At 43.2% G+C, this 19,851-nt stretch overlaps 1 protein-coding gene across 1 annotated transcript; it reads right to left on the bottom strand.

Annotated features, from left to right (window-relative positions):
* Positions 1-329: 329 nt before the first annotated feature.
* LOC109207507 (nectarin-1-like) lies at positions 330-1,850 on the bottom strand. The gene is made up of 2 exons (XM_019370446.1): positions 1,613-1,850; positions 330-1,017 (listed from the first exon to the last, which is right to left on the bottom strand). The coding sequence occupies exons 1-2, from the start codon at positions 1,740-1,742 to the stop codon at positions 479-481; spliced, it is 669 nt and encodes a 222-aa protein (XP_019225991.1). The 5' UTR covers positions 1,743-1,850; the 3' UTR covers positions 330-478.
* Positions 1,851-19,851: the final 18,001 nt, after the last annotated feature.

Here is a 19,851-nt window from a genome sequence, read left to right as displayed (position 1 = left end):
TTGATCAGATGAACTTTCGAAGAAAGTGGCAGGCCGAATAAGAGATTACCATAAAGTAAATATATGGGAAAAATTAAACAAATACATACGATTTTAATTTGTAGACCATTGACTAAGCTATTTATGATGACGTGATTATATATACTCCTGTTAATTTTTTTCCCTCGATGAAAAAAGTCAAAAGAATCTTTTCTCTTGCTTATTTGTACCGGCCATTAACATCATAATAAACATTTTGGAGAAACAAAAAACAAATTGGAGAGCAATAAATTCGCATAGATTCATAACAATAGGCGAGCAAATGGAATACTACTATTATTGCATGAAAGTAAAAGAGAGAAAAGCATTCTTTTATTGAGATTACAAAAAGATATGGAACAAACAAAACAGACTAAACTAGAAGGCAAACTCACCCTCTTATTAACAGAACAACATCAATCAACATGTCCACCCCAACAAACAAACGAAAATAGAACTTCTATTTCCTGGGTGCAAATCTTGACTTAATCTGCTGAACTTGCATAGTACTAATTTGAAATGCTTGACCCAAGACATCATCAGGAACACTTGGTGAAGCTGCAAACAACGTTGTTGCAATGGACTGTGTACCAGGCAACTGACTATTGAAACCAGCAATAACAGCTGCTGGAACTTTGCCATTATTCTTTTGGAAATGAACAAGTCCTCTAGGAAAAGCAAATACTTCTCCCTGTACAATGACCTTAGAGACCAAGACATTGGCTGTTGTGATAAAGCCAACATATAGTTGACCAGATAAAACATAAACCATCTCGGTGGCGCGTGGGTGGACGTGGGGTGGGTTAATGCCACCGGGGGCGTAGTCGATACGAGCAAGGGACACACCAAGTGTGTTAAGGCCAGGGATACTCTGAACATTGGCACCAGTGACCAGGGAACCAAATGTGTTGGTGGGGGCTCCTGGCTTTGAAATGACCATTGACGAGAAGTCAGCCTCTGTGAACATGGTCTTGCATGCAAATCCATTCACTTTCGTGGCTGTTACAAATATGCAAACACAAGGGGTCATTTAGTAGCCATATAAACACAAAATAGAAAGGATTAGATTATATACACCAATAATGTTAGGCGCGATTATAATATTAGTGTAATTTAACATATTGGTTTTATTTTGCTTGCATTAGGAAACATCATGATTTAGGATAAGTGGAATATAATATACTAGTAATAGAAAATATGTAGGTATAAAGAAAGAGGGAATTTAGAATTATTAGATCACGGAGGAAAGTCAGTGTCAAGGGGTAGGGCAAAAGCGAGAAGTAGTACATAAACATGATAAAAGAACAAAAAGAACAATAACAACAAAAAGCTCAGTATAATCTCGTGGGTGGGGTCTGAAGGTAGTATGTACACAGACTTTACGTCCTATCTTGAAAAAATAGAGAGACTGTTTTTAGAAGATCCTCGGCTCAAGGAAAGATTAAAAAAAATATTTAAAAAAAAGAAGAAGAATGCACTCATGCTGTTCCCAAGAGTCTTGCTTTCCTGAGTTTCAATATTTTCAAACAACCATAGGTTCATAGGAAAAAAAATGTAAAAGTTAGTTTGTCCAATATTGGAGTAGTTCACTTACTTGAGGTGAGATCAGCAACACAAATATCCTGGAGCATATCAGGGTCTCCAGCACAAGCTTTATTTGAGTTGATGGCTAATAATGCCACAGTTATCGCAATTAACGAAAGCATCTTACCAAAAGCAGCCATTTTGGATTGGACGAAGCAAGTTATAAACAGGGAAACTAAAGGGAAACAAATAGAAGAGGAGAAGATTCAATGTTGTGTTTTTTAATGGATAATGAGAAACTAGGGTGTTTATTTATAGGGAAAACAAGAAAAGCTTTAGGTGAGAATTCATGGCTGACCAAATCAAAGTGATGTACTTGGGAATTTGGTTGACATGAGATAATTTGTGTGTAAGAGCACGAAACATGCCGTTTGCTAATTCTTAATTTGACCACCATTCAATAGGCATCTCGTCTCCATTTGGTGACTTGAGGTAAGTTTTTTTGTTTCCCGCCCGGTGTTTGGTATCCGTATTGAAACCCTATTATATACGGATTCGCGTCGCGTAGGGCCCCATTCCGAGAGCGCTCCCTACCAAGGATAAGGATTTTTTCGTACCCAGGGCTGACTTGCATTAATCGAATTTTTATCAGGTTTTGTCCATTGTGTTGTTAGTTAATTTCTATAAGAAAATCAACTCCTTTACTAAATTAAAGAATATAAATGGAAAAAAGAAATAGTCTCCATTTTATCACAATTTGACATGTTCGAACAAGCTTGATGCACCATTTGACTTGCACAGAAAAGGGTACTATAATTTAACAACGTGAATATGTTTAAGAGCTCATAGTTAGAATAAGGTCTAGTTGGCAACTACCTAAAAGAAGGGAAAGGAAACATAAAAAGAAAAAGAAAGAACCTTAATAAGTTATTACTAAATTAAAAAGTTTTCCAAAGGTATTTGAGTTTTGAATGTTCACATCACTCATCAAAGAATTATGTTCGTTTATTACCGAGGATATACTTCCATCTTTAAGGAAAGTTAACAAGCAAGATAATCTGAAATGGTCCATTAATTATTAAGAGAGAGGAATTGAATGAAGGATACATAGCAAGTAGGTAGAGAATATTTCTTGAACATGTATCTTGGATGCTGTCCCGATTAAAATATATTAGCAGTTTTGTAAATTATAATATAGCTCTTTAATTTTGACACCAAATAAATGGTGCGTAATTCACCCGATAAAAAAGATATTATTGGAATAGCAGAATTATATTTTCAGAGACTTGTTCTTTTTTAAATTTAAGATAGAGTTGGAACGTGAAAATAAGAGGTACATAGTATAACTAATCATGATATATCATATATATTGCCTATATCACGGTGGTCTTGATATAAAACAATAAAGAAATTGAGACACACACACATACATACACACACACACACACACACACACACATATATATATATATATATATATATATATATATATATATATATATATACCGGGTTAGTTGGTTCCGGTCCGGAATGATTTTGAAGTGAATTGAGATAGTCTCTTATGTTAAGGTTAAGTTGGAAAAGTTAACCGGATGTTGACTTATGTGTAAACGATCTCGAATTTGAATTTTGATGGTCCCGTTAGCTCCGTTAGGTGATTTTGGACTTAGAAGTGCGTCCGTAATGTGATTTGGAGGCCCGTGGTAGAATTATGCTTGAATTGGCGAAAGTTAGAATTTTGGCGATTTTGGTCGGCAGCGGAAATTTTGATATCGGGGTCGGAATGAAATTCCGGAAGTTGGAGTAGGTTCGTGGTGTCATTTTTGACTTGTGTGCAAAATTTGAGGTCATTCGGATGTGGTTTGGTGGGTTTCGGCATTGTTTTTGGAATTCAGAAGTTTAAAAGTTCTTAGGCTTGAATCCGAGTGTAATTTGGTGTTTTGATGTTGTTTTGAGTGATTCGAAGGTTCGACTAAGTTCTATGATGTTATGGGACGTGTTGGTATGTTTGGTTGAGGTCCCGAGAGCCTCGGGTGAGTTTCGGATGGTTAATAGAGCATTTTTGGCCTGAAGAGACTGCTGATATCTGCTGATGAATTCTTCTAGTTTTCTCTTTCGCGTTTGCGAGTGGACCCTCGCGTTCACGAAGAGTGATTTCTAAGTGGTGAGGGTTTGTTCTTCGCACTCGCGAAGGGGAGGACACGAACGCGAAGGTGTGGTCAACGTGTGGATCGCGAACGCGGGAGAAGGGTCGCCTTCGCGAAGAGGAGTGAGGCAGTTGGGGACCCCAAGTCCTTGTTCTACGCGTTCGCGAGGTGGTGGTCGCGTTCACGAAGGTTGAGGCTAGTAAGGCATCCCGTTCGTGAGGCGTGTGTCGCGTTCATGAAGAATAAAGTGAGGAGGCAGTGAAGTTCTTCTACGCGAACGCAAGAGGACGGTCACGTTTGCGAAGAAGGAAATCTGGGCAGGCAGTGTTATATTCAAAATCGAGGGTTTGAATCCATTTTTCATATTTTGAGTTAGAGACCACGAATTTGGCGATTTTTGAAGGGATTTTCAGGGAGTTGATTGGGGTAAGTGTTCTTCACTTGATTTTGGTTAAATCCATGATTATATCTTGATTTTTATCATCTAAATTGTGAATTGGGGTGAAAAATTAGGGGGAAAATGGAAGAGTTCTTCAGGTGGAATTTTGAGGTTTTGAAGGGGATTTTGTTGTCGGATGAGCAAATTTGGTATTGTTAGACTCGTGAGTGAATGGGCTTTCGGATTTTGTGACTTTTGTCGGATTCCGAGATGTGGGCCCGGGGGCCGGGTTTGAGCCAATTTCGGGTTTTGAGTCTAATTTAGTAGTTTTTCTTGTGGAATTGATTCCTTTAGCATATATTAATGGTATTGTTCTGCTTGTGGCTAGATTCGGGACATTGGAGGCCGATTCGAGAGGCAAGGGCATTGCAGAGTAGGGATTTGCTCGGATAGAGGTAAGTAACAGTTGTAAATCTGGTCCTGAGGGTATGAAACCCCGGATTTTGTGTCCTGTGACTATTTTGGAGGTGACACACGTGCTAGGTGACGAACGTCCGGGCTTGCACTGATAGGGATTGTGATTTTGTCCGTCCCGTAGAAATTATAAAGTTGAACAACTTGTTGTTCTATATGCTCCCTATGTGTTATAGAAAGATTGACTGTAAATCATGCTAGACACCATGTTTAGACCTTATGCCGGTATTGTTGGGACCCTTAGTGGTCGTTTCTTGCTGTCATCTCACTGTTTTATTGATATTCCCTACTCAGTCATGTTCATACATTTTTATATCATATCTCAGTCTCTTTTATTCTATTTGATGCATCATGTCATTGCTGTTTGGACTGATTATTTTGATTTCTGAGAGCCCGAGAGACTGGAGAGATTGATGACTGAGTGAGGCCGAGGGCCTGATTGTGAGGACATTTATGGGATCGGGCTGCACGCCGCAGCATGATTTATTGATTCTGCCATGATTGGCATTTATATAGCGCTTGGGCTGAAGGAGCCCTTCCGGAGCCTGTACACACCCCCAGTGAGTGCAGGTACCTACTGAGTGCGAGTGCCGAGTGCAGAGCGATTGTGAGGAATGAGTGGCTGTGAGGTTGGAGTGATTGGGAGGACTGAGTGATGATTGCCCGAGGGGCAGTATATGATTTCATCATTGATGCACATAGTTGCATTATATTCTTGCTTTGAGAACCGTTGAAAGATAATTTATCCGACTTTACTTGAATTTGACTTAAATAAATTGATTTGACTTAAACTCTGGATTGAAAGCATGCCTACACTTTACTGAACTTTATGAAACGAACTGTATTTGCATAGCTCGTCACTACTTCTCAGTTCCCTATTTATTTCTGTTACTGCATGAGTTGGTGTACTCACGTTACTCCCTGCGCCTCGTGTGCAGATCCAGGAGTAGTTGATCGTGGGGTTGTTGATAGTCCTCGCAGCAGATTTTGGAGATAACGAGGTAGCTGCCCGGCGTTCGCAACCTTGCTTTTCTTCTTGCCTACCTTCCTTTAGTTGTATTTGTGGATTCCAGACTATGTCGGTCTTATTATTGTCGGACTAGTTATGTTTAGATGCTCATGACTTAGTGACACCCCGATGTTTGGGGCTTTCCTTCCGCATTTCTATATTGAGTTTAACTCGTATTTCTTTTATGAAAATCCTGTTATAAAAATGGTTTTTGGCTTATCATTTGATGAATTATTGAAGTATTGTGAAAGTCGGTTGGCCTAGTACCATCCATAGGCGCCATCACGACAGGTTTAAGTTTAGGGTCGTGATAAGGTGGTATCAGATCCTAGGTTACATAGGTCTCACGAGTCATGAGCAGGTTTAGTAGAGTCTTGCGGATCGGTACGGAGACGTTTGTACTTATCTTCGAGAGGCTGCAAAACCCTTAGGAAACTTCACATTCTTGAATTCTTATCGTGCGAATCTGTTGATACTCTTAACTAAACTTCTGTTATTCTATTCTCTCACAGATGGTGAGGACACGTGCTACTGGGCAGGACGGACAGCCACCAGTGCCACCAGTCTGGGCCGCGAGAGGCCGAGGTCGCGGTCGTGGTAGGGGCAGGGGTGTAGCCCGCACACCAGCTAGGGTAGCACCTGCAAATCCCCTAGTTGCCCCACTTCAGGATCAGGTCCCAGTTGTGGATGCACCAGCGGGACCAACTCAGGCCCCAACTGTGCCCTTCGTGAGTCCAGGTCTTCAGGAGACCTTAGCTTAGATTCTGACCGTGTGCACCAGTCTTGCTCAGGCGGTCTCTGTTTCTACCGCAGCAGCCACTTCCCAAGCCGGGGGAGGCACTCAGACTCCCGCTGCCCCACACTAGAGCAGGTGGTACAGGGACTCCAGACACCGGGGGCACCACCAGCCCAGCCGGTTGCGCCTGCTCAGGACTATGTGGTTCCAGTCATGCCTGATCATGAGCAGCGTAGATTGGAGAGGTTTGGGAGACTTCAGCCTCCGACTTTCAGCGGTGCAGAGGGTGAGGATGCCCAGGGTTTCTTGGATAAGTGTCAGAGGATTCTCCGTACAACAGGTATTCTGGAGACCAGTGGGGTCTCATTCACTACCTTTCAGTTCTCTGGAGTTGCCTTCACTTGGTGGGAGGCCTATGAGAGGCGTAGGCCTGTTGGTGTAGTGCCTCTTACATGGTAGCAGTTCTCCGTTCTCTTCTCGGAGAAGTATGTGCCCAGTCATGCAGAGATGAGTTGCGCAGACAGTTTGAGTAGTTCCGTTAGGATGATATGACTGTGATGCAGTATGAGATAAGGTTTTCTGAGTTAGTCCGTCATGCTGTTTGGTTGGTTCCCACAGATAGGGAGAGGATCAGGAGGTTCGTGGATGGGCTTGCATATTAGCTGCGGATACTTATGACTAAAGAGGTGTCTAGTGCTACTTTTGAGGAGGTGGTTGACATTGCTCGAGATATAGAGTCTGTTCGCCGCCAGGAGCGGGTTAAGAGGGAGGCCAAGAGGCCTCGTGGATCAGGTAGCTTTGGTGGTGTTCCTTATGGGGGTCAGTTTCACCACGGCAGAGGTCGTCCTTTTAAGCATGCTCAGACGGCCCGCCTAGTTCACCGTGGTGCATCATCGGGCCATGGTTCTCATAGTTCTCATCAGGGCCACTCATCACTCAGTGCCCTCCCAGCCCAGAGTTCGTCCCGTGCTTCATCTGTTCAGGGCTCCTCTATGCCATGTCCTTCTACCAGTTATCCCGATGCTCGGGGCTCCCTTCTGCCCCCGTCACCAGCACCAGGGAGTTGTTTTGAGTGTGGGGAGGTTGGACATGTGTGGAGGCAGTGTCCTCATCATCACGGAGGTTCAGCACAGTAGAGGAGTCAGGCTACATCTTCAGCCCAGTTACTTCACCACCCGCCCAACAAGCTAGAGGTGGAGCTCAATCAGCTAGGGGTCGTCCTAGAGGGGGAGGTCGATTAGGTGGTGGTCAGGCCCGTTTTTATGCACTCCCTGCCAGACCGGATGCCATTGCTTCAAACATAGTGATCACAGGTATTATCTCCGTATGTCATCGAGATGCTTCTGTATTATTTGACCCTGGTTCCACCTATTCATATTTATTGTCATATTTTGCTGATTATCTAGATATGCCCCGTGAGTCTCTAGTTTCATCTGTTCGTGTATCTATACCGGTGGGCGATACTATTGTTGTGGACCGTCTATACTGGTCGTGTGTAGTGAATATTGGGGAAATAGAGACTAAAGTTAATTTGTTGCTGCTTAGTATGGTTGACTTTGATGTGATATTGGGCATGGATTGGTTGTCTCTGTGTCATGCTATTCTATACTGTCACGCTAAGACGGTGACGTTGGCTATGCCGAGGTTGCCACGGATTGAGTGGCGAGGTTCGCTAGATTATGTTCCCAATAGGGTAATCTCATTCTTGAAGGCCCAGCGGATGGTTGGGAAGGGTTTTCTTATTTTGTCACGACCCAAAATCCACTAAGAGTCGTGATGGCGCCGGACACGTTGTCAGGCAAGCCAACCAATTATTTAATTAAACTCCAATTTTAACAATTTTGAAAACCAAGATTTTCCTTTAAATTTCATAAGTAAAAAGATAACTGCTTCAATTCCAATTAAATACTAGCAATCAATACAAAATATTTAAAAATCATCCCAGAACCCGGTGTAACAAGTACATGAGCATCTACTGATAAGGAAATAAAATACAATACAACATCCGTCCGGAATACAGTGGACAGAAGGAAAATACAATTTGCTTGAAGGGACTTTACTAGCTGCGGGCCGCCTCGAAATATGCAACTCACCCAGTCCCCGAATCATCCGTGCTGCTATGCCCAGTGGGCTGCTAGAGATAAATATACCTGTGCAACAAAAATGCACAGAAGTGTAGTACGAGTACGTAAACAATGTGTACTCAATGAGTATCCCGCCTAATCTCGAAGAAGTAGAGACGATATGGTCGACTTCGACACATACTAAGGGTCCAATAATGTGATATCAATAAAACATTAAATCGCGGATTTCTATAAACATGATTTTTAAGCCAATAGAAGGAAACAAGTAAACAATTAACTCTTTTATAGGTAATTTCCAAAATTCCTTTTTCGTAATTATCCAATTGTTTTCAAGCCTTGAAGAGGCAATAATAACTTAATCAAGTTCAAGGCAGCAACACAAGCATGCACATATAATGCCGAGGCGACGCTCCGATCTAACAGAATTAAACTGTGCACTTGCCGAGGGTCGACGGCGCGCCTATAGATGCATCTATTTAATCTGCCGAGGCGTTCTGACCGTTTCAAAATAAACACGTAGAGACATTCAACCAAGAAGCCAACATGGGGCAATTATTCAAAGAAAAGCTACTTCTCTTTCAACAATTTACGAAAATGAGGTTTAGATCTTGTTAGAAATTCATTTACTATTTTGATGTGGTTTAAGCGATTCAACTATCCATAAGATTACAAATATTCAAGTATAGCATGCTTTTGGGTCCTAGACTACCCAGGCAATAGCATAATAGTAGCTACGCACGGACTCTCGTCACCTCGTGCGTACGTAGCCCCCGCAATTAGGAGCACATAATCAATTATTTCACTTATGGGGACAATTCCCCCTTACAAGGTTAGAAAGGAGACTCATCTCGCTCCGAAGATCCAAAACCGGCATTCCACGCCCTTCCGAAGACTCAAATTGATGCACCACGCTCCAAAACTAGCCAACGGTTACGCAAATCCATTAATATATGCTCAATTAATCATCACAATCTAATTTATAGCAATTCCTAACTCCGATCGAAAAGTTGACCAAAACGCCCTCGGTCCCACGTGCCCGGAATCTGAAATTTCTCGAAGATATACTCTACCCATAGCTTCACTAGCTCAAATATACAATTTACTCCTAATTCCATGCTCAAATTCGTGGTAAAATCCAATTTATCAAGTTTCTAGGTTTTCTTCCAAAAATCCCAATTTTCCCACAATTTTCATGTCTAATTCCATGATATAATCTCGTATTTAACTTGGAAATGAGTAGGAGTAACTTACCTTAACATCGATGACGAATTCCCTTCTTGGAGCCCTCCAAAAATTGCCCCAAGCCATGAAAAATATGAGAGAAATGAACTCAACCCCGATTTTAAACAACCATTCTGCCCCAGCTATTTTCGCTTCTGCGGAAATATTTTCGCTTCCGCGGTCTCGCTTTTGCGGACAAAACGCCACTTCTGCGGACACTGGGCTCTAGCCCAATTTTCTCTTCTGCGGACGGCCCACCCCTTCTGCGGTTCCGCTTTTGCGGATCTAGGGCCGCTTCTGCGGTCCGCCCTATGCTGCCCTTCTTCGCTTCTGCGAAGCCCCCTCCGCAGATGCGGTCCCGCTTCTGCGGAAACCTTACCGCATCTACTGTCCACTCTGAGCCGACCTCATCCGCTTCTGCGACCTCTTCTCCGCAGATGCGGTCCTGCTTCTGCGGAACCTTGACCGCATCTGCGGTCCTCGAACCCTTGACCAAAAATCGCATCTGCGCTTTCCTAGCCGCTCCTGCGACCCTTTTTCCGCAGGTGCGGTTATGTCAGCAACCAGCAGTTCAGCCCTCTTTCAAACTCCAAATTTGATCCGTTAACCATCCGAAATCCACCCGGGGCCCCCGGGACACCAACCAATCCTACCAACCAGTCCCAAAACACATTACGGACTCGCTCGAGGCGTCAAATCACATCAAACAACGCCAAAATCATGAATCAACCCCCAACCCAAGCTTTATGAATTATAGAACTTCCAAATTCAACTTTCGATGCTTAGACCTATCAAATCATGTCCGATTGACCTCAAATTTTGCACACAAGTCATATTCGACATTACGGACCTACTGCAACTTTCGGAATCGGATTCCGACCCCGATATCAAAAAGTCAACCTCCGGTCAAACTTCTCAAAACCCTCAAATTTCTATCTTTAGCCAAATGACTCCAAAATGACCTACGGACCTCCGAATTCACTTCCGATCCCGCTCCCAACTCCAGAATCACCATACGGAGCTATTCACAGACTCGGAATCCCAAACGGACATCGATGACACTGAAATGCACTTCAAGCCAAACTTATAAAATTTCTTCTAAAATGCTAACTTCCACAATAGGCGCCAAACGCTCCCGGTTATCCAAAACCCGATCCAGGCATACGCCCAAGTCCGAAATCATCATACGAACCCGCTGGAACCTTCAAATCCTGATTCCGAGGTCGTTTACTCAAAATTCCAATCCTAGTTCATTCTTTCAACTTTAAGCTTCCGAAATGAGAATTCTCTTTCCAAATCATCTCTGGACTTCCCGAAATTCAATTCCGACCATGCACACAAGTCATAATGCCTGAAATGAAGCTGTTCATGGCCACTGACTACTGAACGGAGTGCTAGGACTCAAAACGATCGGTCGGGTCGTTACATATTTGGTCTTTGTGAGGGATGTCAGTGCAGAGGCTCCTTCTATTGATTCAGTTCCGGTAGTGAGAGATTTTCCGGATGTGTTTCCTGCAGACTTGCCGGGCATGCCGCCAGACAGGGATATTGACTTAGGTATTGATTTGGTACCGGGCACTCAGACCATTTCTATTCCACCGTATCATATGGCACCGGCGGAGTTAAAAGAATTGAAGGAGCAACTTCAGGAACTCCTTGATAAGGGGTTTATTCGGCCTAGCGTGTCACCTTGGGGTGCACCAGTTCTATTTGTGAAGAAGAAGGATGGCATAATGAGAATGTGCATTGACTACAGACAATTGGACAAAGTCACAATAAAAAACAAGTATCCCTTGCCTCATATTGATGATTTATTTGACCAGCTTCAGGGAGAGAGGGTGTTCTCCAAGATTAATTTGAGGTTAGGTTATCACCAGTTGAAGATCAGGGATTTGGACATTTCTAAGACAACTTTCAGGACCCGTTATGGCCATTATGGTTTCCTCGTTATGTCTTTTGGGCTGACCAATGCCCCAGCAACGTTCATGCATTTGATGAGCAGCGTGTTTCAGCCTTATCTCAACTGATTCGTTATTATATTCATTGATGGTATCCTGGTGTACTCTCGTAGCTAGGAGGAGCACGCCGAGCATTTGAGAGTTATATTGCAGCGGTTGAGAGAGAAGAAGCTTTATGCCAAGTTCTCAAAGTGTGAGTTTTGGCTCAATTCTGTAGCGTTCTTGGGGCACGTGGTGTCCAATGCAGGTATTCAGGTTGATCCGAAGAAGATAGAGGCAGTTGAGAGTTGGCCAGACCGTCCTCAGCCATGGAGATTCGAAGCTTCCTTGGTTTGGGTGGCTACTACCATTGGTTTGTTCAGGGTTTCTCGTTTATTGCATTGCCCTTGACCAAATTGACCCAAAAGGGTGCTCCTTTCAGGTGGTCGGATGAGTGTGAGGCGAGCTTTCAGAAGCTCAAGACTGCCTTGACCACAACTCCAGTGTTAGTTCTGCCATCAGCTTCAGGCTCTTATATAGTATATTGTGATGCTTCTCGGGTCGGCATTGGGTGTGTTTTGATGTCGGAGGGTAGAGTGATTGCTTATGCTTCGCGCCAATTGAAGCCCCATGAGAAGAACTACCCTGTTCATGATTTGGAGTTGGCTGCCATTGTTCACGCGTTGAAGATTTGGAGGCATTATCTCTATGGTGTGTCTTGTGAGGTGTTTATTGATCATCGTATCCTCTAGACACTTGTTCAAGCAGAAGATCTCAATTTGAGGCAGTAGAGATGGTTGGAGCTGCTAAAGGACTATGATATTACCATTTTGTGCCATCCGAGAAAGGCCAATATGGTGGCCGATGCCTTGAGTAGGAAGGCCGTAAGTATGGGTAGTCTTGCATTCCTTCCTGTTGGTGAGAGACCCCTTGCAGTTGACGTTCAGGCATTGGCCAATCGGTTTGTGAGATTGGGTATTTTGGAGCCCAGTCGCGTCCTAGATTGTGTGTTTCTCGGTCTTCCTTATTTGATCGCATCAGAGAGTGTCAGTATGATGATCCTCACTTGCTTGTCCTCAAGGACAGAGTTCAGCACGGTGATGCCATAATATGACTATTGGTGATGATGGGGTATTGAGGATGTAGGGCTGGATATGTGTGCCCAATATGGATAGGCTACGGGAGATGATTCTTGAGGAGGCCCATAGTTCGCGGTATTCCATCCATCTGGGTGCCGCGAAGATGTATCAGGATTTGAGACAGCACTATTGGTGGGGGAGAATGAAGAAAGATATAGTTGGGTTGGTAGCTCGGTGTCTCAACTGTCAGCAGGTGAAATATGAGCATCAAAGACCGGTGGCTTGCTTCAGAAGATAGAGATCCCAGAGTGGGAGTGGGAGCGGATCACCATGGATTTCGTAGTTGGGCTCCCACGGACTTCGAGGAAGTTAGATGCTATTTGGGTGATTGTGGATCGGCTGACCAAGTCAGCGCACTTCATTCCTGTGAGCACTACCTATTCTTCAGAGCGATTGGCTGAGAATTATATCAGAGAGATTGTTCGCCTTCATGGGGTACCAGTTTCCATCATTTCAGACAGAGGCACACAGTTTACATCGCAGTTTTGGAGGGCCATGCAGCGAGAATTGGCACTCAGGTTGAGTTGAGCACAACATTTCACCCTCAGACGGATAGACAGTCCGAGCGCACTATTCAGATATTGGAGGATGCGCTTGTGTCATTAATTTTGGGGGTTCATGGGACCAGTTCCTGCCACTCGCGGAGTTTGCTTACAACAACAGTTATCAGTCGAGCATTTAGATGGCTCCGTATGAGGATTTATATGGAAGTCGGTGTAGATCTCCAGTGGGTTGGTTTGAGCCGGGTAAGGCTAGGCTTTGGGTGAAATTGATTCAGGAGCGGCTTCGCACGGCGCAGCCGAGACAAAAGAGTTATGCTGAAAGAAAGGTCCGTGATATGTCTTACATGGTTGGGGAGAAGGTCTTGCGGAAGGTTTCACCTATGAAGGGTGTTATGAGATTTGGGAAGAAGGGCAAGTTTAGCCCTCGGTTTATTGGGCCGTTTGAGGTGCTTCAAAGGATTGGGGAGGTGGCCTATGAGCTTGCTTTGCCACCTAGCTTATCGAGTGTGCATCTAGTATTTCATGTTTCTATGCTTCGAAAGTATATCGGTGATCCATCTCATGTTTTGGACTTCAGCACGGTTCAGTTGGATGGTGATTTGACTTATGATGTGGAGCCGGTGGCTATTTTGGGGCGTCAGGTTCAAAAGTTGAGGTAAAAGGATATAGCTTTAGTGAAGGTGCAGTGGATAGGTCAGCCTGTGGAGGAGGCTACCTAGGAGACCGAGCGGGAGACGCGGAGCAGATACCCACACCTATTTGAGGCTCCAGGTATGTTTCTAGACCCGTTCGAGGACAAACGTTTGTTTAAGAGGGGGGAGGATGTAACGACTCGGCCGGTCGTTTCGAGAGTTATAGCCCCATTCCCCCATTCCCTTCTTCTTTTGTACTCTACAACTGTATTATGATATACCGGGTTAGTTGGTTTGGGTCCGAAATGGTTTTGGAGTGAATTGTTACACTTAGTCTCTTTGTGAAGGCTTAAGTTGGAAAAGTTGACCGGATATTGACTTATGTGTAAACAATCTCGGATTTAAATTTTGATGGTTCCATTTTCTCCGTTAGGTGATTTTGGACGTAGGAGCGCGTCCGGAATGTGATTTAGAGGCTCGTGGTAGAATTAAGCTTGAATTGGCGAAAGTTAGAATTTTGGCGATTTTGGTCGGCAGTGGAAATTTTGACATCGGGGTCGGAATGGAATTCTGGAAGTTGGAGTAGGTTTGTGGCATCATTTTGACCCGTGTGAAAATTTGAGGTCATTCGGACGTGGTTTGGTGGGTTTCGGCATCGTTTGTGGAATTGAGAAGTTTAGAAGTTCTTAGGCTTGAATCCGAGTGTAATTTGGTGTTTCGATGTTGTTTTGAGTGATTCGAAGGTTCGACTAAGTTCGTATGATATTATGGGACGTGTTGGTATGTTTGGTTGAGGTCCCGAGGGCCTCGGGTGAGTTTCGGGTTGTTAACGGAGCATTTTTGGCTTTGAAGAGACTGCTGATATCTGCTGATGAATTCTTCTGGTTTTCTCTTTTGCGTTCGCGAGTGGACCCTCGCGTTCGCGAAGAGTGATTTCTGAGTGGTGAGGGTTTTTTCTTCGCGTTCGCGAAGGGGAGGACACGAACGCGAAGGTGTGGTCTACGTGTGCATCACGAATGCGGGAGAAGGGTCGCGTTCGCGAAGAGGAGTGAGGCAGTTAGGGACCCCAGGTCCTTGTTCTACGCGTTCGCAAGGTGGTGGTCGCGTTCGCGAAGGTTGGAGCTAGTAAGGCATCGCGTTCGCGAGGCGTGTGTCGTGTTCGCCAAGAGTAAAGTGAGGAGGCAGTGAAGTTGTTCTACGCGAACGCGAGAGGACAGTAGCGTTCGCGAAGAAGGAAATCTGGGCAGGCAGTGTTATATTCAGAATCGAGGGTTTGAACCCATTTTTTATATTTTGAGTTAGAGACCACGGATTTGGGAGATTATTGAAGGGATTTTTAGGAAGTTGATTGGGGTAAGTGTTCCTCACTTGATTTTGGTTAAATTCCATGATTATATCTTGATTTTTATTGTCAAAATTGTGATTTGGGGTGAAAAATTGGGGGAAAAATGGAGAAGTTCTTGAGGTGGAATTTTGAGGTTTTGAAGGGGATTTTGTTGTCTCATTTTAGCAAATTTGGTATGGTTAGACTCGTGAGTGAATGGGCTTTCGAGTTTTGTGACTTTTTTTGGATTTTGAGACGTGAGCCCAGGGGCCGGGTTTGAGCCAATTTCGGGTTTTGAGTCTAATTTAGTAGTTTTTCTTGTGGAATTGATTCATTTAGCATATTGTAATGGTATTGTTCTACTTGTGTCTAGATTCGGGACGTTCGGAGGCCGATTCGAGAGGCAAGGGCTTTGCGGAGTAGGGATTTACTCAGACTGAGGTAAGTAACTGTTGTAAATCTGGTCCTGAGGGTATGAAACCCCGGATTTTGTGTCCTGTGACTATTTTGGAGGTGACGCACATGCTAGGTGACGAGCGTGTGGACGTGCACCGATGGGGATTGTGACTTGGTCCGTCCCGTAGAAACAGTAAAGTTGAACAACCTTTTGTTAGCTATATGCTCCCTATGTGTTATAGAAAGATTGACTGTAAATCATGCTAGACACCATGTTTAGGCCTTATGCCGGTATTGTTGGGACCCTTAGTGGTCGTTTCTTGCTGTCATCTCACTGTTTTATTGATATTCCGTACGCAGTCATGTCCATGCATTTTTATATCATATCTCAGTCTCTTTTATTCTATTTGATGCATCATGTCATTGCTGTTTGGGCTGATTATCTTGATTTCTGAGAGCCCGAAAGACTGGAGAGACTGTGACTGAGTGAGGCCGAGGGCCTGATTGTGAGGATATTTACTGGATCGGGCTGCACGCCGTAGCATGTTTTATTGATTCTGCCATGATTGGCATTTATATAGCGCTTGGGCTGAAGCAGCCCCTCCGGAGTTTGTACATACCCCTAGTGAGCGCAGATACCTACTGAGTGCGAGTGCCGAGTGCCGAGTGCTGAGCGATTGTGAGGAATGAGTGGCTGTGAGGTTGGAGTGATTGGGAGGACTGAGTGATGATTGCTGGAGGGGCAGTATATGATTTCATCATTAATGCACATAGTTGCCTTATATTCTTGCTTTGAGAACCGTTGAAAGATAATTTATCCGACTTTACTTGAATTTGACTTAAATTAATTGATTTGACTTAAACTCTGGATTGAAAGCATGCCTACACTTTACTGAACTTTATGAAACGAACTGTACTTGCATAGCTCATCACTACTTCTCATTTCCCTATTTATTTCTGTTACTTACTGAGTTGGTGTACTCTCGTTACTCCCTGCGCCTCGTGTGCAGATCCAGGAGTAGTTGATCGTGGAGGTTGTTGATAGTCCTCGCAACAGATTTTGAAGATAGCGAGGTAGCTGCCCGGCATTCGCAGCCTTGCTTTTCTTCTTCCCTACCTTCCTTTAGTTGTATTTATAGATTCCAGACTGTGTCGGTCTTGCTATTGTCAGACTAGTTATGTTTAGATGCTCATGACTTAGTGACACCCCGATGTTTGGGGCTTTCCTTCCGCATTTCTATATTGAGTTTAACTCGTATTTCTTTTATGAAAATCCTGTTATAAAAAATGGTTTTTGGCTTATCATTTAATGAATTATTGAAGTATTGTGAAAGTCGGCTGGCCTAGTACCATCGATAGGTGCCATCACGACAGGTTTGAGTTTAGGGTCGTGACAACCAGTTGCAGAATAACATAAATACCCAATAGCTATTACAATACGGATCTGGAGTCACAACTCACGAGCTTCTAGAATTTACTACAAATAAAGTCTGAAAGAAAAGAAATAGTGAAATAGGAAAATAGAAGGGGACTTCAAGGTCTGCGGACGCCAGTAGATCTACCTCGAGTCTCCAGAGCTAGTCCAAGCTGCTCCAACTCAACAGACAGCTAGGGCCGGTGCCAAAATCTGTACAAGAAGTGCAGAGTGTAGTATGAGTACAACCGACCCCATGTACTCGTAAGTGTCGAGCCTAACCTCGACGAAGTAGTGACGAGGCTATGACAAGACACCTACATAATAAACATGTGCAATTAACAGTATATGTACAAGATAACAACAAATAGAAGATATACATGTATTATTTGGAGGGGGACATGCTAAGGGGATACCAGATACGAGAGATACAGTGGAAATGATAACCAGAACAGTAAATATGCTTTTAACCAATAAAAATAATTAAGCACAATGAAGAAAATTGCATAGTATCGCCCTTCGTGCTTTTACTCTCAATGTCACAATGAAACAATGATAATGCACGGCATCACCCTTCGTGCTTTTACTCTCACTCACAGTATAGATCAATAGACACCACACGACATTACCCTTCGTGCATTAACTCTCATAATATGGCACACCATCACCCTTCGTGCATTAATACTCACATATGGCACAGCATCACCCTTCGTGCATTAACACTCTCCCTTACTACATAACAATGAACAAGTAATAACAGGGAGATAGGATTAACAAGTATAAGCCTTACTTCAACAACTGTTCCACAATACCAATCTCAACTCAGAATCAATACTCAATTATCACCAAAGCCCATAGACACTATAAGAACGATTAATATAACAATTAACTAGTCTAAGCATGGATAACATGATCAAGGAAAGCAATAATTGCTAAAACAAGTACCACCTGCATGCTATAACCCGACAGCGACACATAAGTACTCGTCACCTCACATATGCGTTGTACCCAACATCTAAACATGTAGCAAATAAACAAACAAGTCCTAATCCCTCAAGTCAATGTTAACCACGACACTTACCTCGCTCCAAAGGATCAATTCAAAGCTCAACCACAGCTTTGCCTCTCAAACAAGCCTTCGAACCAATAGAATCTAGCAAATAACCAACCAAACGATTCAAATTAAGCCTTAGGAACTATCCACGATTGCAAAGGATTCAATTTAGGCCAGTATTGAAAAAGTCAACAAAAAGTCAAGTTCTGGACCTGCTTGGTCCAAATCCGAAATTTGGACCAAAACTCGATTATCCATTCACCCCCGAGCCCGGTTATGTAATTTGTTTTGGAATTCGATCTCAATTTGAGGTCTAAATCCCTATTTTACAAAAATCCATAATTCTACCCAACCCCCAATCTCCACCATGAACACACTAGATTTTAGGTTGAAATCTTAGGAAAAGTAGTGAAAGATTGAAAGAAACTAGTTTAAAATTACTTACCAATGATTTGGGGAAGAAGAGTCCTTTGAAAAATTGCCTCTAGGGTTTCTAAGTTTGAAAATTTGAGAGAATGAACAAAAATCCCGTCTAACTCCCATTTTGATCAGTTGTAGATGTCGCATTTGCGACCTGGGGTTCGCAAATGCGGACCCCACAAATGCGAAGAAACCATCGCAATTGCAAAGTTCTTCCCATCTCTGCTTCCATCGCAAATGCGATGAAATGTTTGCAAATGGGAACTGAATCTTATCGCAAATGCGGCCCATTGATCGCAAATGAGAAGTGACTTCCCCTAGTCCCCACTTCGCAAATGCGAAGTATTGTTCGCAAATGCGAACTTGAGGTGCCCCAGCTACTCTTCGCAAATGCAATGAGTTGCTCGCAAACGCGACCATCAGAGGTCTCAAATGCGAAGCCTGACCTCGCAATTGCGAGGTCTGAGGCCTGCACCAAAAACTAAAGCACACCAGCAATGTTCTAAGTCCAATTTTCACTCCGTAGCCTATCTGAAACTCACCCAAGCCCTCGGGACTCTAAACCAAATGTGCACACAAGTCTAAAAACTTAATACAAACTTGCTCGCGCGATCAAATCGATAAAATAACACCTAAAACTAATAATCGGACACCAAAATAAAATGAAAATTTCAAGAAACTTTAGAATTGCTATATTAACAACCGGACGTCCGAATCACGTCAAACCAACTCCGTTTCTCACCAAATTCGACAGGCAAGCCATAAATATGGTATTGGACCTACACCGAGTTTCGGAACCAAAATACGGACCCGATATCTAAGAAGTCAAACATTGGTCAAACATTTCAAAGTCATTAAGCTTTTAAACTTTCAAATTTCAACAAAGTGCGATAACTCGGGTTAGGGACTTAAGAATTCGATTCCGGGCATACGCCCAAGTCCCAAATCACGATACAAACCTATCGAACACGAATTCGGATCCGTATGCTCAAAATGTTGATCGAAGTCAACTCAAATAGATTTTAAGGCAAATTTTTTCATATTTTCTCAGTTTTTAACATAAAAGCTTTTCGGAAAACACGCTCGGACTGCGCACGCAAACCGAGGAGGGCTAAAATGAGGTGTTTAAGGCTTCACGCGCGCGCGCACACACACACACACACACACATATATATATATTAAAAGCACGAAGGCCCTTAGCGAAATGTCGTTCGTCTTTTTTACCCATTAAAATTAGTTTTCACAATAGACAAAATTGTAATTTAAGTTACTCTCCTAATGTTTAAGACTTTGAAATTAATTAAAATTTTCTATATTAAATCTATCCTTATTAAACTAGGTAAGAAGTTCTAATATTAGGAATTAGTATCAATTAATATTTTGCCTTATATAAATTGTACTAATTAAAAAAGCATACTTGGTGTAATTCTTATAAACCGA

This window comes from Nicotiana attenuata, unplaced genomic scaffold, assembly GCF_001879085.1.
Source record: "Nicotiana attenuata strain UT unplaced genomic scaffold, NIATTr2, whole genome shotgun sequence".
In the NCBI taxonomy this organism is placed as follows: domain Eukaryota; kingdom Viridiplantae; phylum Streptophyta; class Magnoliopsida; order Solanales; family Solanaceae; genus Nicotiana; species Nicotiana attenuata.
Note: the sequence above shows the minus strand (reverse complement) of the source record. Positions and strands in the feature narration are given on the sequence as shown.